The sequence below is a fragment of the Schistosoma haematobium genome, chromosome 6 (genome assembly GCF_000699445.3).
Source record: "Schistosoma haematobium chromosome 6, whole genome shotgun sequence".
In the NCBI taxonomy this organism is placed as follows: Eukaryota; Metazoa; Platyhelminthes; class Trematoda; order Strigeidida; family Schistosomatidae; genus Schistosoma; species Schistosoma haematobium.
In genome coordinates, this window is record NC_067201.1 from 22,571,709 (window position 1) to 22,593,605 (window position 21,897).

The following is a 21,897-nucleotide window of genomic DNA, read 5'->3' on the forward strand; positions in this document are numbered from 1 at the left end:
CGATCGGTTCATCACAATATTCAAGCCCGACCACCACGTCAATGTAGAAACAACGGTCGGGTTAAATAATGTACATGTATTGAACAGTAAAAGGCGGATATACTACACTTTCCCAAGTACATATCCTCTAATGTCATATATATGAATAGATTTGATGTCAGTACTCAAGGGTGTACTATTTCAAATCTAATTGGTTCTTCTATACACTTTTATATCAACTATTTCTTTTTTTTTAGTTTATAAGTAGTAAGTCATAATAATGGAAATGATCTTTTATTTCTTAATGCTTAAACTGTGAAAAAATCATTTAATTACATAATTATGTAACCATATGTAATACAGCGTATTTCACTCATTCAATCATAATTAAAAAATAGATGTAATTAATAACATAGAATAGATTTATAAAAAAAAAGGAACAACGTAGTTTCACATTTAAAATGTGACTATATTAGAGAATAGATTGATATAACAAAAACTGTATGTGTAACTGTTTGAATTGAATGTCTTATCACTGTTTGTCGGCCCTTTTTTTCATTGTTACCTAATTCACTTTTGTTCAAGAGACTTAAATGAAAGTAATCTTGTTACGTAATTTTAGTTAATTATTCATATAATACTTGAATAGATATTTATATGAAGTAATTACAATGATTAATATGTTTAAAAGAAAGTATTGGTAAACAATTGGAACTATTGTTTGTTCATTATATATTTTCATAGATTCTATCTGAAGAATAAAATAAATATATTTAGATAAAAGTATAGTAGAACATATTCATATTTGAGAGAATGATTACTGACTAGGTCATGTAGAACTGAACCGATTTCAGAAAATCTTATTTATTACGCTGAATTAGGAAGTCTTGGGTGTAGATCCTTAACCTGAAGGGATGAATTCATCCACGCTCCCAAATCCTCTGGTATGGCCGAGAGTGGAGAGAGTCAGCTCTCCCTCACGAAATGCTCTCACATGGCCACGTGCATACAACCACTGTCACGCAAGACGTATTCACTGCCTCGCAGCTTGGGTGTCATCTACGAAATTGAGAGGACGAAAAGCAAATGTATGGTGCTTTAGCTGAGTTAATAGATATGGAAGATTTACCTAGGGGAGTTGAGAAATCCTGATTCCAAACCAGTGGTGTATATTGGCTACAGGATCCTGAGGAAATAAGTGGTAGATGAACCAATCATTGATCACTGGCTACCATGGAAACGCACCTCCTGACGTTGCTCCACTGCCATGTGGATTAGACCTTTAGATCAAAGACTTCGGGTGTGGCCCTTTAAGGGAACCACCTGCTGCGGTTCGGGCATCCACGCAGTATCCCAGCCCTAACACAAATCAAGTGGCTTATGTCGTGCATTTCTATTTGATGCCCTCTTGTACACACGTTTATGTATTTAAATAATCACAAATAATAATATTTTATGAGCGGACTAAATAAACAATGCTACTTGGAATATTGTATGTATTTCATTCATCTACACTACTTCAGAACGTTAATACAGTTCAACTTTAAAATCACTACCCATAAATCCACAATTTCTAATCTAAACATTTAACCTTATCAGAGAACAATGTAAGGAATCTTGAAGATCTCATTGAGTTGTGTAAGGCTGAGATTAAACTAATCATTTCTAGCTGTATCAATGAGTTTTAAAGTGGTTATTCTTTCTGATTTCAGACAGGTTAATCTGTAAAAACTTTTATCAAATCAATAAATATGCGACCTCAATCTTCAATTTATAACAATAATGTCAAATAAAAAAGTCGTTTTATGTTTGACTAAAAAATGAATGAAAATTAATCAAAATTGTTCTAAACACATCTTTATACTTTTACTCTCTTCAATAAACACGATGTATTGTTGATTACTGTGAATGCTTTCAACAATTCAAAATAGAAGCAAAGATGCCACAACTGTGAACTGAAAGTGAACGACTAAGATCAAGTGTATGATATGATATAATACCATCCATACCTTGCATAACATTCCTTATCTAATCACTACTTACTCCGTGGTCTCGAGATACACTGGCAATGCTTCAAAGATACCTTCGATCGAATACTAGTGATCTATGAATTTCCTCTATTCTTACTTTCTGTGTTTCACACTCAAAAAATATGACGGAGCGAACTGCTGAGGACGGATATCTCGCCCGCGCCATTAGTGACGCTAGTTGGCGAGAGCCGATATTTCGTTAGATGCTGGACCATTAGGACTAATGAGACTCTCAGGATAATTAAAATGGTTGAGGTATTCAAATAATGTATTCCTTATCTTTAATTAACGTGCTTACTCAAGCTAATTTTGAACTAACAATTGTGGGGACAAAACCATATCCCAAACATACTTGCAATGCTGCTTAAGGTGGTCAAAATATTCTTCATTCTGGCAGTGTATTGACCAAACAGAAATATTTTATCTGCTTTTTCTAAGTCAACTAGTGAATATCCGGGTAGATGACCAAGCTTTAAGAAGTCAGACAATGAAAGTGTTATCTATTAAGGTATGTATATGACAAAGTAAAATAAAAATGGGGAAAGCGGACAAACCTTGAAGTAACCAGTTTCAATGATAGTTCGCCAACAGCTTAGAATTGACCATTATTGTTCGAGTAGAGAGCCTATGCAAGGTTAATGTACTTCCTTAATACTCCTTTCAGTGACAGCCGATATCACAGAACCTCAAGATTAGCACAGCCGAACCCACCGTGATGATCAAGGAATACAACTATACTCAGACGTTAATAAGTATGCATATTTTCCAGGACCTACGGATATGTGAATATTTGGTCCATACATCTACGGTCAAGTTTAAAACGAGCCTTATTTTGTCACGTTCGCTCTTTACAGCTTAATTTAGACGTCCGATATACACATAAACATTTACACTCATAATCCGATAATACTCTGTTCATAGCTCGACGTTTACAACATTCAATTCCGTTTCAGGTGAATATTCATCAACAATTAAGTGTAAGCTAAAATCAAATGAACTCTGTCTGAAACTCTTCCAGAATTCCTGTCAGTTTCACACCTCAGATAAAAGAGAGTTAGGGATGGTGTTTTAGTCACAACATTCTATAAAAAAAGAACCTTGGTAGAAACAAATCATTTAAACTATTTAAACTAAATAATAGAAAATAAAACATAATTAAACTCACTTTGTTCTTTCAATTGTTTAATAAAACATGATAAACATTCATAGATAAATATATACTGATCCTTTTGAAAATAAAAGAGAAAAGAGATCATGATTACTTTGTTTGTTTTTTTCTTTGAGATAACAACGCACTGAAGATAATGGTGGACGGTGGCGCTCTATTTCGTGGATTGCTTGAAGTAAGACATTAACACCGTTGAAAAACCACCTGCTTCGGTTTCAGCACCCGGGCAGTAACACAGCCCATACACAAGTAAAATGAAGATATTTACTGGAAATACTACTCACTCTTAGACTGACGGTAAAACAATTCACATTATTATTTTTTTACCACGTCGCTTACTCACTCTTTTTTATTCCCACTTTGTGTATCCTTATTTTTCAACTTATACAACAGCTCTTCCATAGTGGAAACTCTGTTCTATCTAAACGATGTGGAGTCACTGACTGGTCAAAATTGAATGCTACCACCGGATACAAATACTGAAAGTTTTTCTGAAATCGCGTGCACCATTCAAACTGTCTACCTTCAACGTCCACACACTTATGCGGATCAGACAACGGCTAAGGCTGGCTATGTCTTTAGAAAGCCTTAATATCGATGTTTGTTGTCTATCCAAGACACGTATTTAAGACTCTGGTGAAGTACTATAAATTCGCTCTCCATCTGTCGCTTCAAAAGGCTTGTTTTACGTGCGTTTATCCGGGGACCCTGTGGCATCTTCGTCTGGTCATACTGGAGGCAGCACGTAATCAGTTGGTATTTAGTGTCCGTAGGTACAGTATGTGCTTTGCACCTTCGAGGTGCAAAGTACTTCTACAAGAATTCTAATCATGTACTCACGCTGGGTGGTGAGCAGATAGAAGTAGTCAAAACGTTATCAGATATGGCTCAGAATAGAAGCCAGTGGCGTTCCTGCTGTAACCTTCTATTACTTCATAAAAAGTGGTTGTAACTTCCTCATCTGAAAGAATTCTTCTGATTGTACCTCTCTGTTTCTTCCATTATTATTATTATTACTACTACACTACCACACACTGATCTGTGGTCGTTATTGTTTTTTTTCCTATATGCACCCTACCTTCTTTTTCTCTTCGAATTCTCATTGTTTTATGTGGCGCATATATATTTGGTTCCCCCTTTGTACCAATATTTATGTGTTCAAACAAATAAATAGATCAATAAATAAAACCGTTGAATGACGACTCAGTGGTCTAGTGGATAAGTGCTCGCGCGCGAGACCGATAGAACCCAAGTTCAAATCCCGTGAGGCGAGATCGTGGATGCGCACTGCTGAGTAGTCCCATACTAGGATGGAACGGCCGTTCAGTGCTTCCAGGTTCTCCATGATGGTCTAGTTTCAGTTGAATCATCACTTCAACTACTGAAAATACAATGGACTTACCATCGTTTGTACCATATGACTACGTTTAGATCGTAGCCATAAAACAGTATTGAATATATTTAAAGATTGTGTATTATTATAATTTCGTCGATGAAATAAGAAACGTTTTGTACGTTTTTCATTGTCGATGGATATATTTAAAGAGTTTTTATGAAGAAGATTTTCGTGTATAGTTGAATGATGATCTTCCATGGATTCATCTTGATTTGAATGAAGATTTGAAAGAAAGAAAAAAAACACAAATGAGTAAAGATAATTGTATGAACACAGTTAACTCATAATGGAGACCAGTATAATATGAAAATATAGGTGGAGATATTAATGAAGAAGATGTTTTCGGTGTTGTTGAATACTTCGAAGTAGATAGTTTTGATAGAGGAAATTTTATTATTGATCTACACTTAATCATTGGTGTCTACATCATGTAGAAAGTTCTTAGTTATTACACACAATGTGCTATCAATGATCTCAATGCCTATAGATAACTAATAATATGAATGTGACTGGGAAGAGACAAACAAATTCTACATTGGGTGGTTTTGAAGTATATCAAATCCTTTTCACAGGCTTAGGATTCCGATTAATCAACAATCAAAATATCCATTGTCACAGATTCAATCTGTTAATTCTTAGGTAAAAGGTCACCAAACTGTCCGGTAACATGTCAACCGAATAAAGTAATCAGTGAAAACACATGAAGAGAACAAAAACATGGTGAGGATAACTGACTTATCGTTCAATGCAAAACCACACAGTGGTTTAGTTAAATGTAAGCATCATTCACACATTTTCTTTGAATTATTTCTTACACATTTCATAGGTTCTTTATTCTTATTGTTATCTAGATTGCTTTTAGTTTTATTCTCTCTTCTGTTCATTTCAGTTTTCTGAATGTTCCATTCACATGGCTCCCAACTTCCAATTGGTGCTACATACAACTCATAACTGTCAAGATAAATAGCATACACCACATATAGACAGATGGAGACAATGAAATCAACAAAATCAACCAGTCACAAACAATAACATCAGAATGAACTGCTTTAATACATGTGACACAACGTAAACTATCATTTCAAAGTGAAGTCGATGTTGATGTTTTTGTTTAGAATGACAATGCTTTGATGAATAGTCCTTAAATAAATGTGGCTAGAAGTGGGATCCAGTATGCATGGGTCTAATTCTTCACGACCCTCGTTCAATTCAATTTACTTGCATATTTGTGTTCATATTCACAATAAAGTTAAAATCATCAGCATATCGCTCAAAATATCAATGTAGAGTATTCATTTAACACCTGTTAAGTTCAACTCATTTTCATTTTCAACGCCTGTTACTCACAATTGAGCATAGGCCACTGAACAGCATTCTCCAACCCGCTCTGTCCTGGACCTTCCGTTCTAGTTCCATCCAATTTCTGTTCATTCTCCTCATATATGTCTCCATTTCTTGGCGTAATGTGGTGTTTGATCTTTCTCTTCTCCTCTGACCTTGAGGATTCCAGGTGGAGGCTTGCCTTGTGACGCAGTTGGATGCTTTCCTCAATGTGTGTTCTATCACCTATTAAGTGATATAACTTCAAATTGTTCGTGTGTTTTTGGCAGGGTTGTTTTCTATGGGATAGTGTTGCTGACCCCATACCCAACCCCCATCGCTTACTCAGGTTTTGGATCGACAGTTACCCTAGAAGAGCTATGGGTAAAAATAAGAAAAAGACGTTGGAGGTGGATAGGACATACATTCCGAAAATCATGAAACTAAATCGCAAGGCAAGTGCCAACTTAGAATCCTGAAGGGAAAAGGAGAACAGGAAGACCAAGGAACATATTGCATCGGAAATTGGAAGCATACATCAGAAGAATGAATCAAAACTGGAAATAACTAGGATCAGGACAGAGCTCGATGAAGAATGCTTATGGGTAGCCTATGCTCCTCCACGAGGGCTAATAAACGTAACTAAATAGTATATAAAATATTAAATTATTAAACTGTTGTATAGATCGTTACTTACTTTGTTTATTACTTGACAAATTCTCATTTCTATTATTGAGTTTTATTGATATTGATGATAATGATGATGATGCTGATGATGATTCTTCATTGAAATCACCTATTTCACCTTCATCAACTCCACTATCTTCTTTATTTAAATTAACATAAATTGGTTCATTGATTTGATTAATTTTATGTAGAAAAATTTGTAAATTTGGTTGTAAATAATATCGAACTTGTTGACATAATTGATCTAAACAAATAAATGTACCAGTTCTTCCAACACCAGCACTAAATCAAAAGAGAACAAAATTGATTGAAATGGAGTTAAAACAAAACAAAACAAATCTATCAGTTTTATAGTTGATCGATCAATAAATAGGATCAAGTCTTCCTTAATGTTGATTACATTCAAGTCGGAATGAGAATACTAGTCTAGGTGAGTTGACATCATGTGATTAGATGGTAGTTGGAGGTAGTCAACAGGAAATCCTGGATCCAGGTTTCGTGCTACTTGGCACTCGTCAGCAAGGTGTAACTGTAAACTTGAGGGGACTGTTGCACCCTGACGGATTCGATCCCGTGTCACTCAGATTCACAGTCAGAGACATTACCACTATGCTATCCTGGGCTGCGACCGACCTCCTGTAATCACAATTGATTGATCACTGGGTGCTGATCAATGTTATGTATGTCAAGTCCTTAAAGCAGATCGGATGCTTTCGACCAAGTTGCACCAGTTCCCCCAAGATTACAGGTACACCTTGCTGACGAGTGCCAAGTAGCACGAAACAAGGGTCCAGGGTTTCCCGTTGACTACCTCCAACCACCATCTAATCTCAACATAGTGCACGCAATGTGGAGGCAACTAGACTAGTGGCCACATTGAAACTTGGTCAATATGATTCGATCTGAACTAAGAAGGACTTGACACATATGACATTGATCATCACCCAGTGATCAATCAATTGTAATGACATCATATGGTCTGACTGTGAAGTTGTGCGACACAAAAATGAACCCATTAGGGAGTATCAAACTCTTTGGAAGGTAGCAAATAATAAGAAACTTAGGTCCAGCGTTTTATGTTTGTACAATTCAACCACCATCTTCAAAGACGAACGATTTATTGAGATTTTTATAGCTGAAAATTATTGTGGAAATCATTAGATTTAAGGTTTTATATCACTGACTGACTTTTGCTGAACAACTATTAAAAATCAAGAAGTTCTGGACAGTTGTTTCAATCCGAATACCTAGTGAGATATTGTGATCAATGAGATTCAAACATGTGGAGTGTGAAGCAAAAGTTATCAATGATAATGGAAGACATCAGCTCACTGGTACGAAGGTTAAGTGTTCGTTCAAAGGTCAGAATGACTTGTACACGATACATCGCGAGGTCCTGGATGGTCAATGCTATGGAATCCCATGCTAAGACGAAACAGATATCCGGTACCTGGTGGGTTTTAACAGTGGTATTATCAACGGTAGTACATGATGTGAAATGTCAACGTATTTAGATTATTTTAGGATTTGACGTGATGGTTGGCCTGAACAAACTATCATCATATATATAAATCTACTAACAATAAAAAAACACAGTAATTGCCTACCAATATTTGTTCAAAGTACACAGAAGGACAATAAGGAAAATATACCATCCTTTTAAATGATAGCTCTTGAGTTTCTCAGTAATTCACTATATGATGCGCTACAGCAGCATGTTCATCACAGAAGATAAGTTTCTTGATGCTTACTTACTTATTCCTGTTACTCCTCGTGAAGAAGCATAGGCCGATCACCAGCACTCTCCATCGAAATCTGTTGTGATCCATCCTTTACAGTTGTTTCCAGTTTCAATTCATTCTGATTATAAATCCCGGTGCAATCTGTTCCTTGATCTTCCTTTTTTAGTATTACCTTCAAGATTCGGAGTTAAGGCTCGCCTTGTGATGCATTTTGATAATTTCCTTAAAGTGTGTCCGATCCACTTCCACCATCGTTTCCTAATTTCCTCTTCATCGGGAAGCTAGTTTTATCTCTCTCATAGTAGGCTCTTGATGATGCCATCCGGTCAATGGACATTGAGTTTCTTACGTAGACAATTGTTTAGAAATATTTTTACGTATTTGATGACATCTGAAGTAGTTCTCCAAGTTTCAGCTCCATACAGTAGAATTGTTTTGATGTTCTTATTGAAGATTGTGACTTTGATATTGATCGAGAGATAGTTGTTTTAAGTCGTTTATATTCTTCAACTGTAGGAACACCGCCCTTGCTTTACCAGTCCTAGATGACTGAACTGAAATCCATCCGTGAAAATCATTCTCATTATGTTCAGTAGTCATCCAACAAATAAACGAAAAATGAAATGCTTAAAAATGCTAGATGTAATTACCTGCAATGTACAAGAACTGGTGAATTATTCATTGAAAGACGTCTTTCAGTCCAATAAGCATAAAGTAAACGAAGAAAATCTTCTTTTGATGGTGTTGAAAAGTCGGGCCAATTAAGCATATGCAATTGAACAATATTTCGATATTGTTCATTGTTTAATGTTTTCTATTTTTTTAAAACAATGTTAAAATACACAGCAATATGGCTGATAAACTTGAACAAAGTTAGACCAACAGATGGGATCATGAGTCAGTTGAAGCTAGACCACCATGGAAAACCTGGAGGCACTGGATGGCGGTTTCGTCCCATCATGGAACTCCTAGGCAGTGCCTACCTACGACCCCGCCTCGCAGGGTCCGAACCCAGGGCCTATCACTAAGCCGGTATCCAACGGTGTTAATGTCTAACTCCACAAAATTGAGCGACACATTAAATCAATAAATTTCATCGAATGAGAACGCGAAAAAGCAGAGAAAAGTAGAATGTTTCAAAAGTGTTTTGTGGTAGGATGTTTAGTTCAATATGGACTTCCTGGACTATTATGTCAGTCAGCTAAAACATTGGATCAGGTACATATATACATCGGTTCAAGTTGCCATACCACATTAGCACAACAAGATGAACACCGAATTCATGGAAGTAGTTACTTCAATAGATTTAATTCGGAGAAAGAATGATACAAAGTGATTTTGATCTCACGGTTTAAGGAAAGACAAGGAGTGTATACACCTACACCATTGTGATCGATTCTGAGACATGCCACTCAGAGTCTCCAACCATTAGTCACGATAGTCACACGAACACCAACCAAGTAGTCATTAACCAACAACATGGCTCAGACCAGAAGTCATTACTTTATGGAATGCGCATTCCACCTCGCGAGATCCGAACCCAGGACCTATTTTCTCTCGCGCGCGAGCGCCTAACCTCTAGACCATTGAGCTGGCACTTAGTGCTTCCAGGTTTCCCATGGTGGTCTAGCTTCAGTTGACTCATGATCTCATCTATTGAAATTACTATAATATCCACAAAAACCCCTTCTTATATTACAGTAATTTTATATAATATTATATGTTTTGAGCTGGCCAAAAAGATGCTCCGCTCGGCTCAGTTTTTCATGGTAGTTGTCACTTGTCAATAAGTTATACTTGTAATCCTGAAGGAACTGATGTTTGTTGAAGAATTCTAACCCACGTTACCCAGTTTCCGAATTTTATATTTTACCGTTGAGTAAAACGAGCCACAGTAGATATCATGTAGAACTGAGATAATTAAACTCAACTGACCGATGAGTAATAACAAATATTGTAATTATCTAGTTTTTAGTAGTGACTGAATGACTGATTAGGTTATACAATATGGTCACTTGTCTAAGTAATTGTATGCATTATGCTTAAATCTTACATAGTTGAATGTATGTTTCGCGCTAGTTGACACTTGTCATAGAGGGCATACCTGAAATACCGAAGGAGATGATGCCTACAATGGGATTAGAACCTTACTTACTTACTTAATTACGCCTGTTACTCATCGTGTAGGAGCATATGCCGCCCACCAGCATTCTCCATCCTAGATTATATATATATATATATATATATATATATATATATCCTTGAAGATGAGGTGGAAAAAATCATAATTACATATTTTTTGATTGAGATCATGAACTGATTGATGTGAGACCACCATTGAAAACCTGGAAGTACTGGACAACCGTTTCGTCCTATCGTAGGACTTCTCAGTAGTGTGTGTCCACGATCCCGCCTCGAGAGACTCAAACTCAGGGCCTTCAGTCTCGCGCGAAATCGCGCAACCGTCTTACATTGTACCAAGGTAGATATTTGTGTCTACCCGACAAGGATTAGCTCCACTGATCACGGCTCATACTCATAAATACATAATTAACAGATTCAATGTAATTAAACCAGAAATGTCAACTTACACAATCGTACAGTTTAAAACTACGTCTAATATATATTGAATAATTTGTTTTTGACAAAAGATGAATTTTAAACCGTCCAAATTGAACTATACGTTTTGAATTAGCTTGAAGATATTTATTGGAATATAATTCTGAGGTGTCATCATCATTATCACTATCTGTCGGCCAATAGACAGAACATTTTTCTTTACCATTTTCCATTGATCTATTGTATAGTTTTAGTGAAAAAGGAAAGTAGAGCTGAAGTAATCGTTGTGTTAATCCATTTTTATATTTTTTGCTTAAATGTTCCCCTTGTTATTTAGGACTGCAATTGATCAGTCCCTTATTGGTATATGTGTATCACGTACAAATTGCCTCATCATTACCCTTAGTCATAAGCATTATAAACAAGGATGAATGGTAGCTAGCAGTGGGATCCAAGATGCGAGTTTCGTCCTACTCTTGAACTCGTCAACTAGATGGATCTGCATCCCAGAGTTCAAGTCCATTCCGTGTACATTCAGTTGACGAGTTTCAATACGAATGAGATGAGCGTCCTGAATTCCACTGCTAGCCGCCATTCATCTTTGCCTATAAACGTTGTATCGTTTTACCTCTGTATGTAGATTTTGATAGTACTTAGTTAAACGATAGGTTTGATTAAAGGGAATATATTATTATTATTATTATTATTATTATTATTATTATTATTATTATTATTATTAATGGCTTTATTCAGTAGAATACTTTGGGTAAATTACAGAATTCTCAGCACAAAGTATTTCATTTCCTTATTTCTTCATCTATTCTCATGATAATTATTGAGTGATCACTATTTGGATGTTGGTATTTCAGGAATCGACGTCTGAATAATGTTCATTCTTTTCAATGCATATTGGTATTCACCGAATGTTAATTAAAGTAATGAGATTGCTGTAGTTAAGAATACGAAGATTTTTGGCGTGGTATCTGACTCCAGTTTGATTGTACAAATCTTAATGAGATATAAATCTTCAATTTAACTCCACCTGGAACCCCACTGTGGCTACTACTTGTCTCAGGCACCGGATAAAGGAGGAGGGTTGGGCATAGGGTTAGCGGCTCTATCCCATAGAAAACTAACTCTCCAAAAAAGCGCTAACCATTAAAACTAATTCAAGTAGGTATTGCCCAAGTTAATCCCGTTTGTATGACAGCGGCAATAAAAAGTCAAATACGGGTTGCGTTGACTAACTGTATTTTAAGCACTCATTTATCTAGACAGACGTTCGGAATAAGAAGCGGGAACGTAAAGCAGAGTGGAGAAGGCGTCGGAGCCAACTCCATTTGATCAAGCGAAACTCGATATTTACAGTCAGACGAAAATAAGTTATAGACATGTTATAACTAGGATATGCAATACATACGCATACACTTATAGAAAAACAGTCACGGTTACTAATTGAACAATTGACAATTGGTCTGAAAAGTATGAATACATCGGGCTGCCAAGAAGCTAAAATATCTCACGTAGGCTTGTCATAGTACTAGCCACTACGATATAACCACATGAGGAAAATCAGAATCCAGCACATAGATCCTACAAAGAGAGCTATACTATCATCATAAAGATATCTTTAAAAAACGTTACAAACCTCAATTGATAATGTATTTGCAACGGTTAACATGTCAGTGTATCGAGAAACAAAAGCTATCGCCTAAACTAATGACACAAGTATTATTTACAACGATAGTAGAACATCTGTGTTTGAATTTAACAATGAGTGTTAGCAATCGAAACGGATAATACTTATGTGTGTCACAAAGTGTGTTGAATCTTTTTCCTAAAATAAGTAAAGTAAGGTTGACTACTCAATATTATCAAGTAGTATAATGTATAATACAAAAGATTATTGAATTGTAAGAAAAAAAAGTGGAATTTATACGTAGCGTTAACGGTTACCAATTTAAATCAACTGGTCTAAATGAATTGATAACGTTCTACTTCTATTGTGTTGAAATATGTACAAGGTTCTTAAGATTGGACAAATCAATAATTTGAGTAACATCAGAAACAGATCGATGTAAATGCAAGTGATGATTTGTTTGTAACGTTGTGATATGGCTAAACAGATATCAAATGAACTATTAGTGGGTATGAGACAGTTATCCATCACTAACAATGAGATCAAGATTGTGTTGTATTGTGAACTGATCAAAGCTAGATATGTACACCATCGAATGACAGCTCATGGATCTAGAACTTAGATGTTCGGATGCAAAATCGGTGGTCCTAGGTTATATTCTGGGTTGCAATGTTATGGATGTGCATTGATAAGGAATCTCATATTAAAACGAAGTGGTCGTACAGCGTTTCAAAGATTTATTGATAGTCTAGCTAAGACTTATTTGTAATTTAATCTGCCGAAATTTGAGTACCAATGAAAAATATATCTATGAAAACTTGTGACTCACTTAGTAAGTGTGACAATCAAATGAACATGATGATCCCAAATCATTTGCCAGAATAAACTGCGTGTATGATCAACTGGCGCTTGTGAAGCAATATATTTACAAGGTAACTGTCCACTGCTAACTATTGTACTTGAAATTCCTGGTATTTTACTTGGGATCCAACTAGCATTCATATAATTGGATGGAATCCATTGTTCACTACCAATATCAGGCAGTCCTTGAGAGACATTGATAATGTCTTCATTCTGATTGGTATTTTCATCGTTATGCGTAATAACTCCATTTTCTTTTGACTGATCAACTGAATTAATCTGTTCCGATTCAGGTAATATCAAGGCACTTGACAATTGCACATAATTTTGATCAACTGTTGTTAGGAGAAACAAGCAAAGCCAAGTGAGTATTAAGATATATTTGAAAAAATCCATACTGTATAAGTCATTGTTAATTGACGTTTTCTTAACTCAAATAAAGATATTTTGTTGATATAGTGTGTGTTGTATGGTGCAGTTTGACTATTATTGTGAATATGTAAGGTATTCATATGACGATCATCTTCAGTTAATTGACACATTAACAATAAAGAGTAACGTATGAACCGCTTAAATTTGAACGAAATAAAACATACCGCAATTGAGATCTATACAGATCATCATGGAAAACCAGGAAGCATTGAACGTCCCTTTCGTCCTATTATGAGACACCTCAGCAGTACGCATCCACGAACCCACCTCGCGAGATCTGAACTCAGGACCTATCGATCTTCTAGGTTTCCCATAGTGGTCTAGCTTCAATCGACTCATGATCTCAACTAATGAAGTTAACATTCATTATCCTTATCCTCTTCATATTCGACCACATTTTTGCAAATCACTCTATACTACTTATTAATATTCAGTAGCTGAAGTCATTTCTAGTGACATTCAAATTTGTAGTGCTACGATATTTTTTGACTTTACATCAGCTGACAATATTTAGTTTATTTATCATTGTAATCGTATATATATATATATATATATATATATATATATATATATAATAGTGTATTTCCCATAACAATCCCCATGTTTCGATTTAATTCGTCTTCGACATAGTCATTACTTGTCAAGCTGTTCTATGTAACTGTGTATGGCCCTATTTTAAGGAAACACTTTTATCTTATTGTATACAAACTTAATAGATGCAATTTTCAATTGAAATTTATGATTTTTTTCAGATAACTTCATGAAAGAGAACTTTGTGTGAAACCAAGAGGTGCATAATACAGAAGTTGAGCGTTTAGAATTAGGTAAGGTTGGATAATTGAATAATTAAGTTTGAAATACCTGTTGACTGAAGTAGTTTCCATATGGATTACAAAACCTTATTTATCTACTCTGATAATAAGTTGGATGAACTGTGGATTAATTGAAAGAAAGAGGTTCGACAGCGCTAACAACTGTTTATCAACCATCAAAATGAGAACTTTGAACACAGAGTTGTGGTAGTTGTTAAGTTCAAACAAAGATTCAATGAAAGCAAATGAAAGCTGGAAATGATTGTTACAAGAATTGAAAGAAAGTGATTATAATATTAAATACAATAAATAGAATTGGCTTCTGTATATACACAACAGATAAATTTGCGCTACACTATAGAAATTATTAAACATTAACACCATTGGATGCCGGATCAGTAATCTCAGGTTCGAGTCTCATATGTGGAATCGTGGATGCGCACTGCTGAAGAGTCCCATATCAGGACGAAATGGTGCTTTAAGGTTTACTATGGTGATCTACCTTAAATCGAATCGTGAATTCAGTTGCGAAACAATGTGTAAATGTTTAGCCAAAATTTTTGTAAATTGTTAGTATCCTATTTGACAGAGATTTGTTCACTTCCTCTAAATTGATAGTATAAATTGGTATCACTATGGGGATTCGTGGCAGTTGTAGTATTTTCATTGTTGAATTCACGAGTCTATGTAAGCTAGACAACCAATGAAAACCTGGAAGCATTGGACAGCAATCTTTCCCTAATATGGGAATTTTCAGCTATGCACATCCAGTCACGCACTCAGAAATCAAACTCAGAACTTTCAGTAACGCGCACGAAGACTTAACTTCAAGATTAGTGAGCCGGTATCCAACGGTGTCAATCCTTAACTTCAGTTGATCCATGATCATGTGCAGCTATCCATCAATTATATGAGGTGGATAACTGTTTCACACCTGACATGGATTGGACTCCACTGGTCCTATACTACGACTTGATAGCCATCCAGTGCTTCCAGGTCTTCAGTGGTGGTCTACCTTAAGTCGAATCATGAATTCAACTGTGAAAGTATAGATTGTAACTTAGTTTCTGTCCAACTATTTTGAAGAAACATTTTTCTATTGACTGTTCCATAGACTATCTTATCGACATGATAGAAGTCTCGCAATTTGGAATTTGTAAACAATGATTAATTACAACGTATTTTAGTCAAACTGTATAATTTGATATCACGATTTTACGAATGTAGCTCATATATAGAATGAATTACACAAGGGGTAATGTAATAATTAGAAAAAAGCTTACAAGGTAAAAGATTACGATACTTATTACGAAGACGATTTTCTGGACGTTGACCAATGGCACATGTAAGATGTTTCGCTTGTTCTTGTCTATATGAATGAATATTCAATGACTAAAAGGTGATTTTTTTGAACAAACAAAAAATCCGTATTCAATAAACAAACAAATATATACATTAATGACAATAACTATTTATCAGAGATAATTACTGATACATCATTGTTCTAAGTGAGTAAAGGATGAATCCATGAAGTGGGTTTGGTCCTATTTAGGACTCGTCAACTGGATGTAAATGTATCATAGAACTGATGTTTACTTCAGGACACGAACTCAGTACTGTTCGCTCCAAACGTCACTTAACTACTGAGTCCACTACGTCACTGATTTGTGCAATGGGATGAAGTTTCATTCATATTTTTATCGGTTATTTGAATCTTCCGATTGATTTTAAGGTCTGTAATTGATCAGTCTTATTTTGGCACCAACTCTGAGTATTATATAAACTTATGTGAATTTACTTCGGTTATTCATTAACTCACATGGAATCCTCAAGGCCAACGGAAGAGAGGAAGAACAAAGAACACATTACGCTGAGAAATGGAGACAGACATGAGAAGAATGAAAAACAATTGGATAGAACTAAAAAGAAAGGCCCAGTACAGAGTGGGATGGAGACTGCTCGTCGGCAGCCTATGCTCCATTGGGAGTAACAGGAGTAAGTAAGTAAGTAAGTAAGTATTCATTAACTCCGAAGAAATGGTTTACATTTAGTTACGAAACGTTAGATATACAAATTTCCCACTCATTGGGATATAACGAAAATAGTACATAAGAAAGTATAATGTAGCACGATGATAATCCAATCCTGTTGGCGATAAGTATCTCATTGTCGATATGTTTGAACTCTACCTTTCAAGATATTTCGCCAGACCATGAACATAATTGAAGTGAGTTATCAGCGAACTAACTGCTATAGTTTATTAGGATAGGGATTTATGAAGATAATTGAATGTTTTACAGAGTTGATACTTTCAGTTCAGCGATGTAGAGGCTGAAATTTGAAGAGATAGACTGAAGATTTTTGGTAAAGTTCACTGTGCAATTGTGGATACGAACCACTGAGGAGTCTTCTGCCAAGATGAAACAACTTTATAGCGTTTCATAGTTTTTAATAAAACTAAGAAATATTGACTAATGGCTAGATCTAATCGTCTTAAAAAAGGTTTGAATTAAACTAATTACAAGTTAACTCTGTTATTTAAAAATCAAATATAATGATTTAACATGAACGGAACGTCTTTTCATTTACCTTGAATTCTTCTCTTAAACTATTCCTATTCTTTTCAGACCAATTCATGAAGTCGTGAATGTTTATCGGATCTGGTTGTCTGAAATAGAAAAAAACCCCAGTGAAAAAGAAACATTTAATGAATTGTTAATGTTGCATATCAGTTATATATAATAAGTTATATAATATACCCTTGTGGGCCAGGGTAATTTTACATTGGTTTTTAGGAGAACCAGACACCATCCGGATTTTCACATGACAACCCAAACAGTACAGCTCAACCCCGTTTAGCAGGAGAGCCAGACACCACCCAGGCTTAAATTTTATAAACCGAGCAGTACAGCTCAATCCCGCTTCACAGGAGAACCAGACACCATATAGGCTTTAACGCTACAATCTGAATAGTACAACTCAATCCTGTGGCGCAACCACACAGGTACCAAGCACCCTGGTGGACCATTAGCACCAATCATATACACATGCACATTACGTGTATAGTTATCGCGATCAATGGTCACGTGAATCAATTATGCACAGCACGAACAGGCCAAAGTTGACCTATTCCGCTTACACGACAGTTAAACTCGTTAATGTTAGCAATGGCAACATGCCTTACAATGTCCCAATGACAATGGTCCTCGGGAAAACTGAAAAGTAACCAACAGTATGAATGAAATCGGTTAACCAGCAAACCAATTTGTGCATGAACAGTAAGCAAAACTTGCCAAAGAAATGCTGAACCATCCACAATACCAATGACGAACCTCCAGCCTCATATGAGACCTTTAGCTCTACATAGCCATATAGCTTACACATCAATCAATCTTTATGGTTCACGTATTAACTTGCTTTGAAATGGATTTCCGAAGGTTCTTGTGAAATATTTTAGAATAAAGTGGAATCACATTAAGTTCATAATCGAATAGAAAAATAACCGATAGATGTTGTTCTTAATTGGTCTGGGCGAACAATGTCCTCTGAAGGGCATGAAGTTCCTGGGTTTAATGTTATTTAAAGCAGTGTTTAATTACTACGTTTGTTAGTTTACGTTACCAGCTGCATTTAGTCAGGGTTCCACTAATGCCAGCATGAGACTCTTCAATATTTGGCATACACGATTTGTATCCAAGACACTAAGAGCTTGGATTTTAGAACAATCAAACGGTATCCAGTAGTTTAGATTTAAGATTTTGATGAATGTACAGTTTGATGATGGCATCTCCCATTGCTACTGGTAAGTAAACGACTCATAGTCGACAATTTTGGACTCGATTGATCTGAACATCTCACTAGGACATCAGTAATTAACAATCAAAATTAGTATTTAGAACTTCGTCTGGAGCCCTTTTGAAGCTACTGTTGGTCGCAATCGTGGATGAAGGAGGAGGATTGGGCATGGTGTTAGCAACCCCATCCTTTAGAAACCTAACTCGCTAAAAAAATATTAACTAGAAAAAAAAACAAATGGTTATAACTGGCACAGGTATTTGCGAAGATTGTTGAATTGAATAGTTTGATCCTCAGTCGACTATAGGGTTCAGATCTCAGAGGAGTCTCATACTAGAATATGACATCAGTTCAGTTCTTCCCAGTATTCTAAAAACATTCCGTATAATAAACGATAAAATTCAACAGTTTGCAACAACTGAGATTCCATTTGTAGTGAAAATGAAATTATTAGTTAATAATTGATACAAATTAACTTACCGAGGAATTTTTAAGGGAATAACTGGGGATTTGTACTCTTCACGTAATTCATATCCATCTTCTTCGTCTTCACTGGAAAAATATGAAACATGATTTAAGCTTACCAAAAGTTCAAATAATAATTTCATCATAAATACTATTACTACTAACAAAAGTATTAGTAGTGTCAACAGTATACTGTCAAGAATTGACCATTGAGGAATAACTCACAGAAAGCATAATCTTGACAGAAATTTTATTAAAATAGAAGTGAAAAGCTTCTCGTTCAATCCCATAGTGGCCTCGCGTTGCTGAAAAATTCCAAACCCTGACATTACAGTTATCCGATGCACTTTGATTCACAACGATTCTGACTATAAAGTGTCAATCTCTGTGATGAAGTTTAATCTTAGATTGTGTTCATATAGCAGATCCAGTTAAAGTTTTTATTCAATATATTCAATTTACACCGGTGAAGTTCGATCTTCCCTCTACTTTTGAGAGAAAACTATTCAAATCCAAGCTAACAACAGTCTCAACAACGTTCTCAAAATGTCTCAAGTACGTCCATCGCTTTCCCCTCTAGAGAAATGTTAGTAGAACTGGTGGTGGAAGTATACGTTAATAACCAACTAATCAGTATTGAGATACCAGCTATTAGACGTTTGAGATTCTAAACCGGAAAGCGGATAGTCTATAACACATTACCGGTGAAGTTGAACCTATCAATATTTAGCTATTAAGAAGCTTCAAGTTGATATATCTGGGATCAATGAAGAATAGACACCGTGACTTATAAATCTTTCACAATAAGGCAAATATCGTCGAGGTTTAAAATCAAAGACCTAAGTGGACAAGCGAAAAAATGGTGGAAATATATACATCTACATAACCGTCTTTAATCTTCCCTAAAGTTCTGTATCGGAAAAAAACGATCTCAAGTTGAACTTTTACAAACAATGATTAACATCGTCAACTTATGGAAAATAATCCTGAACAACGGCAATACGTGGCCATAGTTGACTAGGTGTTCCAGGATTGAACTGTTGAATGACTTTCTTTCTCCGATACCCATGCCGGCAAGGGATCTGATTTTTCCGGTATGATAACTCCAAAGTTTGTAAAACAAATGTATCACTCTCTCTTTAATACACATTTGAATATCGAACTTTTCCCCATACGTATTTGTTTTCCATGTAACCGGCTGTTCGAGTTGATATCAGAAAAAAGTTCAGTTGTCATTATGGGGTTATGGAGATCACTGAATTTTGATGAAGTCGTGAACTGATCTAAGTCACACCACTAGTGAAAACCTAAAAGTACTGGGCGGCCGTCTCGTCCCTCAGTGGTGAATATCTAGGACCTTAAACGTGTGGATAAAACCTAGTACCAGTGGATCTAAAATGTGTTAGGTGTGAAGCTGTGACCCAACAAATACAATTGAAGATGGTTGCGTGATCCCGATTAGTTTATGTTAGACACTAACACCACTGGATACCGCTCATTAGTCTTTAAGTTATGTGTTCGCGCGCGAGATTGAGAGTCTTGGGTTCGATTTCTGAGTGTAGGATCGTGGATGTACACTGCTGAGAAGTCGCATACTAGGACGAGATCGCCGTCCAGTACTTCCAGGTTTTCAATAAAACCTTTAACTATATGGAAATGCAGTATGCTATAGACCAACACAAAACATCTATAGGTAATTATCCTTATCTAGATTTAACGTAATTTTAATAGGAAATAATTCAATCAACTAAGCACATACCAATATTCAACAGTATGTAGTCCAATGAATTTTGTCTGATTTAGACGATTTCTCTTAATAATAAACACAATGAATATTGTTATTGAAGTAAACAAGAGTAATAATATAAGACAACTGACAATAAACACGATATAAATTGTTCCCAATAGATTTGACGACATTAATTCATCTACGAATGCAATACAAAAACAAACAATGTATGTATATGTGTGTGAAAAATTAGCTTTAGTAAATTGTATACGAAGTTACTTTAATATTTAGTGACGTGGTGTTGAAGTTAGTCATCTGGATATCCTGCTTGATCCCACTTTCAAGCAAGTTGATACTTGTCAGAAAGATCTGGCATTCTTTTTGAGATTCAAATTAGCGTCATTCAGTTCGAAAGTTCGAGATATCCTATGTAAAGTGTTAGAGCCATAACTAGCCCACCGTACGACTGAGATATTTGCATAAATTCATTACTGTATAGTGATCAATGTCGGCTATCTTCAACCGCTTTAAGTCGTAACATGATGGACACTATGTGATTACGTTATGTGATTACGTTTCAACTTGGCCGTTAGAATTCGATCATAATCTAATAGTCCGGCACTGTACATGTTTCATCTATTGACTGAACCAATACTATAAGATATTCAGTTTACATGATTCAAGTTATATGAATTTGATCATCTTCAAGGCGAGACTGTGATTTACGGACGAGCCAATCAGAAGCGTTTGAGGGATTTCAAGGTCACGGCGCTAAATTCAGTACTTAATGCTAACGTACGATCAGTTCACAGCGGATTTTATACAAAACGTGATAATTGAAAGGCTACAACAAATAAAACGACGAAACTATAATTTGTGGACGACTCAACCAGGTATAAGATAATAGATCTTGGATTTTAGCGTGAAAGTCTTTCATCCATTTGGCTAAATAGAGTCTTGGCATTATAACTGATATCAGTTCGTGATGAAAACCCGATATATAATTCCTACTTAAGGCAAATTATGACAATTATTGAGAACTGGATAATAAAAGCAGCAGTAACACTGGTTTTAGCTACATTATCATGGCTTCAGAGGCCGACTATTCTGTAGCCATATGGATGATTTCCTCTGCTGCATGCATTACGATTTTAGAACCTCTGAACCATCTTCTAACCTTCACAAGTTTCTATTATTATTATTATTATTATTATTATTATTATTATTTTTATTATTATTATTATTATTGTTATTATTATTATTATTATTATTATTATTATTAT

At 35.5% G+C, this 21,897-nt stretch overlaps 1 protein-coding gene across 1 annotated transcript in view; it reads right to left on the reverse strand.

The window, feature by feature from the left end:
* Positions 1-244: 244 nt before the first annotated feature.
* Positions 245-21,897, reverse strand: part of GIPC2_1 (GIPC PDZ domain containing, member) — a 76,712-nt gene continuing 55,059 nt past the window's right edge. Inside the window, exons 17-27 of the mRNA XM_051217149.1 lie at positions 20,645-20,813; positions 18,901-18,972; positions 17,215-17,293; positions 15,909-16,017; positions 13,350-13,716; positions 10,914-11,118; positions 8,973-9,136; positions 6,591-6,862; positions 4,580-4,779; positions 3,175-3,235; positions 245-730 (exon numbers count right to left, since the gene is read on the reverse strand). Of these exons, the coding sequence (XP_051065787.1) occupies positions 708-730; positions 3,175-3,235; positions 4,580-4,779; positions 6,591-6,862; positions 8,973-9,136; positions 10,914-11,118; positions 13,350-13,716; positions 15,909-16,017; positions 17,215-17,293; positions 18,901-18,972; positions 20,645-20,813 (1,721 nt within the window). The 3' untranslated portion in view covers positions 245-707. The remainder of the gene's footprint in view (positions 731-3,174; positions 3,236-4,579; positions 4,780-6,590; positions 6,863-8,972; positions 9,137-10,913; positions 11,119-13,349; positions 13,717-15,908; positions 16,018-17,214; positions 17,294-18,900; positions 18,973-20,644; positions 20,814-21,897) is intronic.